This window comes from Mustelus asterias, chromosome 3 (genome assembly GCF_964213995.1).
Source record: "Mustelus asterias chromosome 3, sMusAst1.hap1.1, whole genome shotgun sequence".
Taxonomy (NCBI): domain Eukaryota; kingdom Metazoa; phylum Chordata; class Chondrichthyes; order Carcharhiniformes; family Triakidae; genus Mustelus; species Mustelus asterias.
This window is the reverse complement of record NC_135803.1, coordinates 122597434-122611280: the sequence shown is the minus strand read 5'-3', so window position 1 is coordinate 122611280 and position 13847 is coordinate 122597434. Positions and strand designations below refer to the sequence as shown.

The 13847-nt window shown below is 43.4% G+C and overlaps 1 protein-coding gene across 1 annotated transcript in view; it reads left to right on the top strand.

The window, feature by feature from the left end:
• Positions 1–3124: 3124 nt before the first annotated feature.
• LOC144491865 (sentan-like) overlaps positions 3125–13847 on the top strand; it is a 37700-nt gene continuing 26977 nt past the window's right edge. Inside the window, exons 1-3 of the mRNA XM_078210155.1 lie at positions 3125–3135; positions 6284–6324; positions 8383–8522. Of these exons, the coding sequence (XP_078066281.1) occupies positions 3125–3135; positions 6284–6324; positions 8383–8522 (192 nt within the window). The remainder of the gene's footprint in view (positions 3136–6283; positions 6325–8382; positions 8523–13847) is intronic.

Sequence of the window (13847 nt, the reverse complement as noted above, 5' to 3'; positions counted from 1 at the left end):
GATGGGTTTTTCCGTCAATCGACAATGGTTTCATGATCGTCATTAGATTCTTAATTCCAGATACAATAGTAATTGTAATAATTACTATTGTAATAGTAATTGCTCAGTGTTCAGTTCTGATAGCCAGCCCTAACTTCAATGTTGTGTTATTTCAGTGTCCATTCACCAACTGAACAATCAGACTAACAACCGAGAACTGGCATGGTTACAGACAGCCCTGAGTGAGAGGTTGAATGAAGCATCTCTCCCTCAAAATATGGGGTGCATTGAAAATTAGCTAGACGCTTGAAACAGGTAAAAGAAAAGGTTAAACCAGGCATAATACCGTGGATTCTGGATTCTGAAACAACAACAGAGGATCCTGGGAAAACTCAGCAGATCTGGCAGTATCTATCAGGAGAGAAAAAGAGTTAATAAAGAACAAAGAACAAAGAACAATACAGCACAGGAACAGGCCCTTCGGCCCTCCAAGCCCGCGCCGCTCCCCGGTCCAGGATTGAATCCTGAATCCAGGATCCCCGCCCAATTTTCCAGCCTATCTACATACTAATATCCTATCCACCGAGCTGTCCCTTACAGCTACGATGCTTTGTTCATCACAACCTATTAACTCACCCCCACCCCCCCATTCCAGACCATGTGATCTCCAGGGAGAGGTGAAAACCCAGAGTGAAAACCCCAGGGCCAATATGGGGGAAAAAAATCTGGGAAATTCCTCTCCGACCCCCTGAGGCGATCGAAACGAGTCCAGGAGATCACACTGGCCCTGATCGGAAAATGCTTCCCAACCCTATTCATTTCCACTTCCACGAACACCATATGAATTCCCTGCCCCCGAGACAGGTTCCCAACTATCCGCAGTCTCGCTCTGTACTGGCACCAGCAAGATGATCATAGAATGAAGCCTTGAAACGAGAAACAAAGAACAATTAACCCGCGCCGCTCCCTGGTCCAAACTAGACCACTCTTTTGTATCCCTCCATTCCCACTCCGTTCATATAGCTGTCTAGATAAGTCTTAAACGTTCCCAGTGTGTCCACCTCCACCACCTTGCCCGGCAACACATTCCAGGCCCCCACGACCCTCTGTGTAAAATATGTCCTTCTGATATCCGTGTTAAACCTCCCCCCCTTCACCTTGAACCTATGACCCCTCGTGAACGTCACCACCGACCCGGGGAAAAGCTTCCCACCGTTCACTCTATCTATGCCTTTCATAATTTTATACACCTCTATTAAGTCTCCCCTCATCCTCCGTCTTTCCAAGGAGAATCCTCCGTCTTTCCAAGGAGATCCTCCGTCTTTCCAAGGAGATCCTCCGTCTTTCCAAGGAGAATGTTTCAAGTCCTTTGATGAATAGGTTAGTTCTACAAGTTTTGTTTTACTGGAAACTGCAAGTTTTGTTTCTCTAGAAATAAAGCCAGTGGAATTCTGAGGTGATTGTTACTGAGTCTAACCTGGACAGGTGGTGTGGTCAGATGAGGTCCCTGCAGCTGAACAGATACAGCTGTCCTCATTTAGGCCTGCTAATGTATCCATACAAAATGGCATGCCAAATTAAATCACTTTAAAAAGCAGGTAATAAGGGTGGGTGATGTTCCTAACCTGTAATTCATACACTAAAAAAAAACAATTGGCTGTCTTGAACCTAACTGATTCAAAAATTACTACTTATTATTCTTACTTACTCTGACATCTACCTCCCGCTCACTGCTTCCTCCCTTCCCCTTGTCATTTTCTTTTCCAAGCCTCCCTCTCTAAGCCTCCCTCTCCTGTCTCACTCCCTCCTCCTGCTCGCTCTTCCCTCTTCTGTCTCACTCCCTCCTCCTGCTCGCTCTTCCCTCTTCTGTCTCACTCCCTCCTCCTGCTCGCTCTTCCCTCTCCTGTCCCACTCCCTCCTCCTGCTTTCTGCCAACATTTGCTCCATGGTTTAAACAAAGAACTCAACACAACATTGGACATTTTATATTCCAAAGAACTTTTGCAGAACAATTAAGTCCTATCAAATAACCCCAGGTCCATCCCTGAGAAAGGGTATAAAGGATAGGTTTTTGAAGGAAGCAATTGCAGTAGGCAGTGGAACAAAATAACGAACAGTGGAAACACCTCAACACTCTTGGGCAGTTTGAAAAGTCATGAAAACATGAGACGCTGAGAAGAAAAAAGAAAGGAGAAAGAAAGATGTCTTTGCACAGGCCAGCTGTGCTACCTGTTCGGAATAGTACTTGTTACTCGTCACAGTTGTATGTATTTGCTGAACATTATATCCTATCTTAAACTTTGATTAAACTCAACATACGCACATTACTTTTTTATACTCAGCTTAGTGGCTGCACCTTCATTCTGATTGATTAGATTGTTGTTAATTAAAAATGTGCTTAAAGTATCAATAAATTGGTGATCTTAAAATCCAAGGATCACAGCTCCAGCAGCAATAAGCAGGGAACAGTGAGTATCCTTTGAATAGCGTTTAAAATTGAAATCAATTCTGTGTTCAATTCAATGAGCTGGTTGTTGTTAGAAGAGGAAATTAGTTGAAGTACTCACCACCAAAATGCTCTGCAGCCTCCTTAATGAGAGACAACAGACCCATTTTAAGTGGCAAACAGCTGAACAAGCTTCGTGGGTGCTCATTCCTAGTAAGTGGCTCCAACTCCTTTACAAAGATGACATTAAATGCTGGCTAAACCAACATTTCAGCTTAAGATCTCGTAGGTTATTTAGCTCTCAAGGTAAATGGAAAAATCACCCCTTCAATGTTTAACATTGGGCCAAATCTTCCACAGAGTGGGAATTCATTGTCAGTCTGGAAATTTGTCAAACACGCGGTGCTCCATATTTCAACCAGGGTCTTCCTGCCTGGCTGTCCAAGAAATGTGAAGTACAGCATCATTCCGAGAACTCCACTGGATCGTAAGAGTCAGGAGAAGATAAGACACTACACGAGTTCGGTCTTAATGTCAGTGAATGGGTGAGCAGATGAATGGGTGGGTGGGTGAGGTGTCCAGGGGAGGAGGGTGAGTGGGTGAGGTGTCTGGGGTAGGTGGGTAAATGGGTGGTGTGCGAGGTGGGTGAGGTGGATGAGTGGATAGGGGGTTAGCTGAGAGAGTTGGATATGTATGTACATGGGTAAAGGGTAAGTGGGCAGGAGGATAATCAAGTTGGGGAATGATTGGGTCAGTGCGGAAGGATATTTGGTGGTCGGGGAGAAGTCAGAGGAAGGTAGTTAGCTGGTCGGGGAGTGATCAGGCGGATAATCAGTGAGATAGGAGGGAATAGTAGTGTGCTCAGGAGCTGTAGTCAGGTGGTCAGGGGTATAGTCGGTATGAGTGGTTGACGGGGTATCGGTTCTGGAGTTACTCAGGAATTAGGCTAGGATTTTTCGGTCTAACATTTCCAGGTAAGTACATCAGAACCATCCCAAGTCCCCGACTCTAACACAGAGTCATTGGTGGAGGGACCCGGGCAGAAGGGGAATTGTCCATCGGAAGTTGAAACATCCCAGGCAATTCCCACAGAGATCACCATGTCAGAACTTCCACAAGTCCCAATATGCACCTCAACCATATGTCTGATATCTGTCAATCCGACGACTGGAAGATTTGCCCCATTGAATATAACGACAATAAGATATTTCACTGTGTTTTAAGGTTAATTCAAATGCACATAGAGTGGAATTTCTATATGTGCAGTCTCCGCCAGGTTTGTTAAAGTGCTGGTTTATGCTGAATGATTTGTCAGTCGACACTGACCCATATTACTTCACTAGGGTTAATCAAGATGTGTCACCCTTCAAAATCTGTTTGCAACCTATTGTACAAACATTTCTTCTCTTCGAGAAAGCCTTAGAATAATTGATTGGAGTAGTGTGCAAATGACGGTTGAAACTTGAGATGCCATGGACTATGATCCACAATGAGGAGACTTAGAGGGAAAGTTGTGATACAGTAAAACAGTTTGTGTTCTGTCATCTGTAAAGCAGGAGAACGTCAACTGCAATCAGGATGCCCAAATGGTATGAATTCAAATTTCTTTCACTTAATCGAATCTTGTTCTCCTAGTTTACAAAGCCAAGAATATTTAAAACTAAAATAATTAAATGATCATATTCTCAAAATGTATTTGTATGTATTCACAGTTAACAAATATCTGTAGTTCAAAATACAACACTGCATTTTGGCGTTTATATCAGTTTACACAATGCCAATGCATGTTACATTAATGATAGATTTTGGGCAGGGAAGACAAATCACGGGTTTTCTTATTCGAGGCAATGTAAAATGGTGCTATTTACAAATCTCTTTTTTTCCTGGGGTAAGGGAACAGATTGTAGCTTATTTTTCATTATTTTTGTCACAAGTGATGGAATGAAGCAATTTTACATATTTGCATTGTTGTCCCGTTTGCAGAGCGAAGCGACCCCACTGCCAACAGATTAGATCAAAGCATCCAGTCATGAATGGTGATGGACAACATCCCCAGTCTCAAGGATGGGGGATACCACCGTTTCTTTTCACTTATGGGATATGGGCATTGCTGGTTCAGCCAGCATTTATTGCCCAACCCTAATTGCCCTTGAGAAGGGCAGCCTTCTTGAGCTGCTGCAGTCAATGTGGTGTAGGTACACCCACAGTGCTATTTCCTATTAGACATCTTAGCAGTTTGATGCAACTGGCGAGCTTGCTCAGCCATTTCAGAGGTGATTTAAGAGTCAACCACACTGCTGTGGGTCTGAAGTCACATGTAGGCCAGAGCAGGTAATATTGGCAGATTTTGTTCCCTAAAAGGCAATGCCCCCCACTACTCTGCTGTAAACCTTCCTGCTAGGAGATGTTCTCAGTAAACTTTGGCCAGATCCTGCCTTATTTCAATCAAATCTGCCTTCCCCCAATCCAAAGCCACCTTTTGCAGGCCATTCTTCTACTTGTCCATAACAAATTTGAACCATACCGTGTTGTGGTCGCTGTCACTAAAATGCTCCCCCACTGCCACATTGAACACTTGTCAGGCTTCGTTCCCCTGAACCAGATCTAGCACTGCGCTATCCTTTGTTCGGCCTTCTACATATTGATACAAAAAAAACTCCCCTGGATACATTTCAAGAAATCCGCCCCCTCTAAACCCTTTACACTGTGACTATCCCAATTTATGTTGGGGAAGTTGAAAACCCCAAGTATAATTAGCCAATTATTACTCTTACACACCTCAGTGAATTGTCTACATATTTGCTCCTCTGTTTCCCTCTGACTCTTTGGGGGCCTATAATCCCAATAATGTGGCTGCCCCCTTTATATTCCTAAATTATACCCACAAAGTCTTGTTTGCAGACCATTCCAAGGTATCATCTCTCCTTATTGCCGTAATTGACTCCTTAATTAATGGTGCTACACCACCCTCCTTTATACACCCTCCTCTGTCTCATCTAAAGATCTTATACTTCGGAATGTTGAGTTGCCAGTCCTGCCTTTCCCTCAACCATGTTTCTGTGATGGCAACAATATCACACTTCCAGGTGTCAATCCACTTCTTCTCATCAGTCCTACCTATTACACTCCTAACATTAAAGTGAAGACCATCCAGCCTTGCCTTACTCTCTTGACACTCAACATAACTCAAGAGTGGGTGGATAGGGTCAAGGTGTGGGGAGGGGGGCTGCTCTTCCTGCCATTGAACATGTGTTAAAATGTTTGTGTTTAAGAGGCAGCCATTAGCTGGAGTATTGAGCTTCAAAATGGCAGTGCTGGTGTTAAATCAGCAATAGAAGATGATTGGGCTCATGATCTGCCTCTTCTGCAGACTGACAGAAGTTACTACTACGATACACACATGCACTAACTCCTTTCCCAATATGGTATTCAGCACTCCTTGCAGAAATGTGCAGACAGAGCACTGACACCAGTTTGGATCTCTAAGGCAACTGATAGCGCAGGTCTGAATTTTGTGCCATTGAATTCCAATTCTGTGCACAAACATACATGCATTTTACTATTACCAAAAATGTGCTAGTAAATAAAGAACAGAAAATCTGGTCTAATGTCTTCCATTGTTAATGGTACGACTTGAAAGCCAAGTTCCTTTTCGAAAAGAAAACAAGTCAGGGCTTGCCTTGTTAGTTTTTGACCCTTTGACCCCCTGAGTTATAGATAATTAATTCATTGGATTTTATCACAATCAATTATTCTGACACTTACATTGATTATTAAGCTGTACAGTGGTTTTACTTTTCCCGTGCAGAGTGGCAAGTCTTTGGTCACTGAAACTCAAATTTTCTTTCATATTTGCAGTTTCAGATCATCAGTTGAGAAGCAACTGTCTTCTGTGAAGGGTGAGCATGTGGTAATACATCCAGTCTGACTTCAGGCAAACTGGTTTTCTTCCAAACACACTTTAAAATGTTTAACCTGCTCAACAAATAACATTCTAAATCCATATCATTCAGCCATGGATTAATCAGCACTGTCAGTGCCTCCAGTTGCACTAGATTCACAAAGGATCATAGAATGGTTTACTACTGAAGCTATTTTGCTTGGATTTTGTTTTGCCTTTTTATTTACTTTCATTCTTTAGCCAATTAATCAGCAATCATAATATTGTATATCCATCATACAAGACTATAATTTATCTTGTCTTTGTTACGTCAGATCAAAGTGTTTGTGTTATATGTTGAAATCCCTTGAGATTTAGAATGCATTTGTCACAATTCAGAGGGTTCAGATGGGATATTCTGTGATTGTTCAATAGTGGCACTAAACGCATGGCAATTTCTAGCAAATGTACCTTCCAGCATCAAGAATATAATAACATTAAGGGACAAGTCTCCACGATCTTTGACATTAAACTAAGGGAAATTACATGTGAACTGAAATAGAGGAAAGATTTCTAAAAATGTACTGCCCTAAGGTATGGTTCTGACATTTTAAAATAAACAAACAATAATAAAGACAATGTGCTGTTTGTGTACTGAATTAGTGCCTTTTCCAAGTCAATTCAATTAGTTTCTATTTTAACATGAGCCGTGTTTAGTAAGGAACTGATGCCCTGGGGCTGAACTAATGTGAACGAAACTTTTTCCATCTCTAACCTTCTCCAATTCTGACAGAAGGTCATCGACATAAAACATGTCTGCTTCCCGCCACAGATGCTGCCTGATCGACTGAGTGTTTCCAGCATTCTATTTTTATTTAAAATTGCCAGAATCCATAGTATCTCACTTTTAGAAACATAGAAAAACTACAGCACAAAACAGGCCCTTCGGCCCCACAAGTTGTGCCGAACATATCCCTACCTTTTAGGCCTACCTATAACCCCCCATCCTATTAAGTCCCATGTACTCATCCAGGAGTCTCTTAAAAGACCCTATTGAGTTTGCCTCCACCACCACTGACGGCAGCCGATTCCATTTACCCACCACCCTCTGTGTGAAAAACTTCCCCCTAACATTTCCCCTGTACCTACCCCCTTAAACCCATGTCCTCTCGTAGCAGCCATCTCCACCCTGGGAAAAAGCCTCTGAGAGTCCACCCGATCTATGCCTCCCAACACCCTATATACCTCTATTAGGTCTCCTCTCATCCTACGTCTCTCCAAGGAGAAAAGATCGAGCTCCCTCAGCCTATCCTCATAAGGCATGCCACTCAATCCAGGCAACATCCTTGTAAATCTCCTCTGCACCCTTTCAATCTTTTCCACATCCTTTTGTTGAAAAAATAATTGGTTACAGTAAATGGATAGCACTTCTTGATTGTAATTGCATCTTTAAATCTTCTGAGGCGTTAATCTTAGAGAAATTATACATTCCTACAGAGTTTCCTTCAGTCAGATAAAATAAATGAATTTTAATGATTTCCACTGTAAAACCCATTGCTTTCTGTAAATCTTCCAGAAAACTCCATGGGGGTGTTCTTACCAAAAAATCTCGAGTGCCAAACGAGCGTGAAAATGGGAGAGAATCACACCGATTTATTGGGCGAGTTCCCAGATGCTATCTTTTGGCCTTAGAAAATAAATGAAGTAAATTATTCTTGCCAGTAGGCGGAGTGGGCGGAGTCTATTCACACCAGGATGCCGGCTGCAGACTGCTGGAAGGTCCTGCCGACGGCACACCCCTGCCTCAGGTTTCCTGATGGTGAGGTTCAACAGGAAATCCCATTGGCATCAGTGAGACTTGGCGCATTGGTGAACTACTTCCTGTCGCCATGAACCACACCATGGTGAGGGAGAAAAATCCTGCCCTATGACTTATCAAACTATTAGGTTATAGAAGCAAAAGTCATTGTATCTAAACATTATTAATAGAAAGCATTGTCAGTAACTTACTTAGTGCAGATAATGACTTACATAAAGAATAACAATTCTAGTAAGTGTCTTTTTTAATTATTTGCAGCATTAAGAAAATGCACAGATCTGGAGAAATCTGTTGCAATGATAGCTGTAATATTTAACAATCACACAGGTCCAGATGGAAAACTCAGTAAAGCTCAGGCTAAAGACTTACTTTTGGCCCAGTTTCAGAGTTTCATAAAGGTAAGAATGTGTATGAAATGGTTTGAGAGTGCATTATTATGTAATGTTTCTCTCTTTCAGTGATTTATGTTTACCAGTAGCTAACTGATTTTGTTGAACAGGTTGATGGCCAGTCTTTAAGCTGACAGTTCACTTTAATAACAATTCACTCATCAGGTAACTGCAAGTTATGCTGACAAGAATAAAAGGCGGAATCTAAACTGACTGGCGGGAGAGGAAATTAGAACGATTTCCATTCAGGGTGGGATGTCTGGGCCCCTATCTTGTGTAGGTCAACTCATTGCAGATTCATGCATGAGGCGTACAGAGGATCTTGCAACGGGGCAGACAGGAAGTCACCAAGGCCGCCCTTACCAAATGGAGTCGAAGGTCCTGCCCCCACCCTTTAAAGGTCACCTGGCCAGGAGTATCAGTCAGGCTGTCACTCCAGAGGGGGCAGACCGGCTGCAGATACCAGAATATCACAGGGCAGACAGTGTGTGGCCCCACGTTTCAGTGATGCCTTCCTGCAGATTTTCATCCAGGCCACCCGAGAGAGGAGGGAACTCTGATTTCCCATGGGTGGCAGCAGAAGGCCTTTCCATGTGACAGAGTGGGCAGAGGTCGCAGTGGAGGTTAGCACCCATGAGGGCCCACTCCAGAACTACAGTACAGAAAAAGAATGAACTACCTGCTGCGCTCTGCCAGGCAGGTAGCACCGGCTACTTACTTCAAAGTGGCGCTCATAAAGACATCAGGTAATGCAAGTGTGCATGTGCACAGGAATATCAGACAGAAACATAGAAACTAGAAGCAGGATTAGGCCACTTGGCCCTTCGAGCCTGCTCCACTATTCATTATGATCATGGCTGATCATCAAATCCAATATCCTGATTCCCTCCATATCCCATTAGCCCCAAGAGCGAAATCTAATTTCTTCTTCAAATCACACAACATTTTGGCCTCAACTGACCCAGAGGCTGAGCACTGGGCTTAAAACATGGAACAGGCCAGTAAGAGCCTATGTGTGGAAATTTTTCCTCTTCACATTGGTTTATCTTCTGGTGCCTTGACAGCTAAATGCGTGCAGTCCGTTCTTCCCTGGATGTAAGGGACTGCTGCAAGTCAAAATACATGGCCTTACTCTGGCTATAGATATCCATTGGGAAAGTAATGTGCTTGTTTGCTGTGGGAGGGAGGTCATTGGTGACTGTTTGTGGCAGGGTGTGCACCAGTGTCCCCCGATTTGAAGAAGAAATTAGATTTCGCTCTTGGGGCGAATGGGATATGGAGAGAAGCAGGGATCAGGATATTGGATTTGATGATCAGCCATGATCATAATGAATAGTGGAGCAGGCTCAAAGGGCCAAGTGGCCTAATCCTGCTTCTAGTTTCTATGTTTCTGTCTGATATTCCTGTGCACATGCACACCTGCATTACCTGATGTCTTTATGAGCGTCACTTTGAAGTAAGTAGACGGTGGTACTTGCCTGGCAGAGCGCAGCAGGTAGTTCATTCTTTTTCTGCACTGCACAGCAACTTGGAAAGGAAACCCTGGTGAAAGAGTTATGAGTGCTGGTGAGCTCCACAGCCATTAGCAAAGTGTTGCTTCCTGGTCTAGTAACAAGCATATCCCATTGGAAATCTTCCCAGTGAAGTGTGGTTTCCTCATGCACTGCTCTTCAGGAACATCAAAAAAGTAACTTGGCCTGTGGAGCCTGGGAGCTGGGCAAGGTCTCCTACAAACGCCTTCCCTCTTACAGCCTTCTAATAGCCCCTGCAGTTGGTTGTTAATGCTGCAGCTGTTGCACAGAATCCTCTTCCTCCAACCATTGATCCATCTAAACAACACCCGTAGTGCGTGCTTGATGGACAGATAAGGGAATAAGAGTCAAGTAGAAACAAGCCATCAACTCAGAATCGCCTTAGAAATTAATTGTTCAAAATGGTATTCAGATCCTAATGATCAAAGGTAAATGCCCTGATGTATCTAAAGTTGTTCGTCCCTTGGGTTTTCCCATTATCCCCCCACAGGAAGATTCGCTACAGTGCAGTGAAATTCTAAACATGTTCGTGAGTTTGCTACACTTGAGTACAGAAAGAATTCTTATCCTTCTATTCTCATATCTCACTCACTGCTCCCATCTCAAATATTACAATCCTTAATGATTCCTTCTTCTGAAAGAAACACTTAATTCAATTTGAGACATGAGTTAGACATTCAGTTAATTCAGAATTTTGAATTAATCACACTTTTAAAATGCAAATTCCTGGTCATGTTCAATATAGTATAGAGATACTGGATATATAAGAACATAAGCAAGCATGAAACGAGAATTGAGCATTCAGCAATTTAAACCTTCCTTCCACAAATCAATTTACAATAGACTGTATCTCCTGAGAAAAACAGAATCTGCTCATACATTTCTGTGCAAGAAGTACAGAACATTAATCTATCCTCACATTTCCACTCTTAAATTGTGGCTGGATGACTTCTTCAAACAAAATTTGTCCTCTATGCATTGCGGCCTCTGCGCTATCATTTTGTTTTCTCCAAATAAGTGGGACAATTCTCCCAAAAGTGCTGAATTGGTGGGAAATCTGTTCCAGATCACGACTGTTTTCTCAGTTCAACTTCACACTCGAATCTCCCCACTCTGTGCACTGTTGAGGTCCCAGTCGAGAATCTCATTAAAAATGCAGGGGGGGCGGGGCCTATTTGCACCGGAGTCTGACAGTTCTGGAACTCTGCGCATGCGCAGTGGTCCTGATCTGGCAGTCTCCCCGTTTGTTGGCCAGCTCGATAGTTGGCCAGTCCAGGACCCCCGCAGTGCTGCCCCTCCAGCGCCCCCCCACCCCCCCCCATGGTTTGATCACGGCCCCCATAACAATTCCAGGGCCTGACCCCCCCCCCCTCCCCACCCTGGAGTGCCCCATGTCCTGCCCTCCCGCACCCAGCAGTGGCAATCCCCCCATCCCCCTCACTCCAGCAGACGCCCCCCCGCAGACCCCATCCCAGGGTCGGACCCTCACCAGGAGGCAGGCCCCCTGGCTGACCACCCCCCCAGCCCGCCCCGATTGCTGGCCTCCCTCCAGCCCAGACCGATTGCCATGCAGAGTGGCAGCGGGACCCCCACCCCCACCGATTGCCCCTAGGCTCAGCCCACAATAGGCCCCGCTCCCTTGGCACTGCTCAATGCCCAATGGGTAGTGTCAAGGTGCCCGCTGGGCATCGGCACTTTCCCCCTTGGGCGGTGGAAGGGGGCACAGGCTGGCACTGCCAGGGTGCCCATGCCCAGGGGGCACCACCCCCCTGCCGCCTGACCTCCTGGGGGCCCCAATTGCCCCCCATTCATTCCAGTGGGGACTTCCACTAGTTCTCCCGAATGTAGGGAGCTACTCTAAACCCCGCCAGAATGAAGTACTCCTGGCGGGGTGGGAGATTCTATCGGGACCAACAAGTTCCTGATAATGACATTGAAAACATATTTAAACTACATTAAAAAAAGATTCAAATGACTTGCCTTTCTTCCCACCGGTTTCAAGTGTGGTCTGGACTCCGACTGTTCTCCAGCTCTGGAAGATGCACATGCATTCCCAGCACATGCGCAAATCCCGGAAAAAAGCCGACGACGCGCATCTCCCAGCCCGACCCGCCAGAAAAGTTGCGGGACACGATGGGAGAATCACCCCCAAGATCTCTAATAACTCACAAAATGAATAATGATTTGGCTCATGAGTGGAATAAAATCCAAGTCATACAAACACTCATCAGGAATGATCTAAATAATACATGCAAATCAATGCATTCCCTAAAGTTTCACTGCCAATAATTGTAATGTAATATTTGTGACATCAACATACAATGTCTGTATATATGCGCTGATTTGAATCTATTATAAATTAAAACACATCTTAAACTACCCTGCCACCCATAATATTAAAGCTACATGTTTAAAAACTGAACATATCATTCTTCTTAGAAATTGTGAGTTAAATCAATAACTCAGAGACTGGGGTCCACACTATTTGTGTAGTTAAACCCTTGGTTTATAACATGACCTTAGCCTGCAATTAGCTTAAATCTCAATCTATTATGAAATGCTGGATGTCATTCTAATTATTGTTCGGTGTCAATTCAAAAACCAAATAACCAAAGAGGAACAATTACAAAGACTATTTCCTCGGGTGGATGGAGCTATTACAAGGGGGCATAACTATAGGGTTCATGGTGGGAGATATAGGAAGGATATCAGAGGTAGGTTCTTTACGCAGAGAGTGGTTGGGATGTGGAATGGACTGCCTGCAGTGATAGTGGAGTCAGACACTTTAGGAACATTTAAGCGGTTATTGGATAGGCACATGGAGCACACCAGGATGATAGGGAGTGGGATAGCTTGATCTTGGTTTCAGATAAAGCTCGGCACAACATCGTGGGCCGAAGGGCCTGTTCTGTGCTGTACTGTTCTATGTTCTATGTAATTAGTATAGTTACCGGTCTACAATTATGTTGGGAACGACTATAGCCCACACTTGCAATTTAGTCAAAAGCTCTTCAAAGCAATTAAAGGATTCAAAATCAAGAATAAATCTAATTATAAATTTTTTCAAGCATTTTGCTAAAACCTCTGGAGAATTCAGGTTATTATCCATGTCGCTGGTGGCACAGTTAATTGCATTTCCCCAACAGTACACAATTGAAAATAATATCAGTTCAGACAATGAATAATTGATTGGCCCCCCGAATGCAACTTTCTCAGAAACTAGCTTTACTTTTGCAAAGTTATTTTATGTCTTAACAATCCACAGGAGCTGCTTTCATTATTTATTATATTTTCTAGAACATCAACCAATACAATGGTGTTTTCCAAGACCTGTATTCCCAGCTTTAACATACACTTTAGCGTGAATATGCACTCCAACAATTATTATCTTGCACAAAAGCCAAGAACCCATGTGTAGAACTATTTCTGCACTATTTCTGACAAAGAAGAATAGATTGTTTTGTCTTATTGATAAGTATATTAGTGTCAGACATGAAAGTTGGGTCACAGAAATATCATAAAGTGATTACATTTTATATTAAACAATATAATTGTGCTTCAAGGATTTTGCTTTAGTTCACTTAATGTTATGCATCTGAATGAAGCAGGATTGTTTGCAGACAGACTTTTATCAATACAAAAGTTGTGTAGACAACTGAATATCTTGGTGCCACAGTGCACAGAACATAGGATTTCTGCAAAGATCTAAGTACCTGCAGTGCAAATACTGCAGTATGTCTCACTGTTTAGGAGCCTAGCATTCTTTCACAATATTATTTAACTTAGCTCATCTCAGCATCTA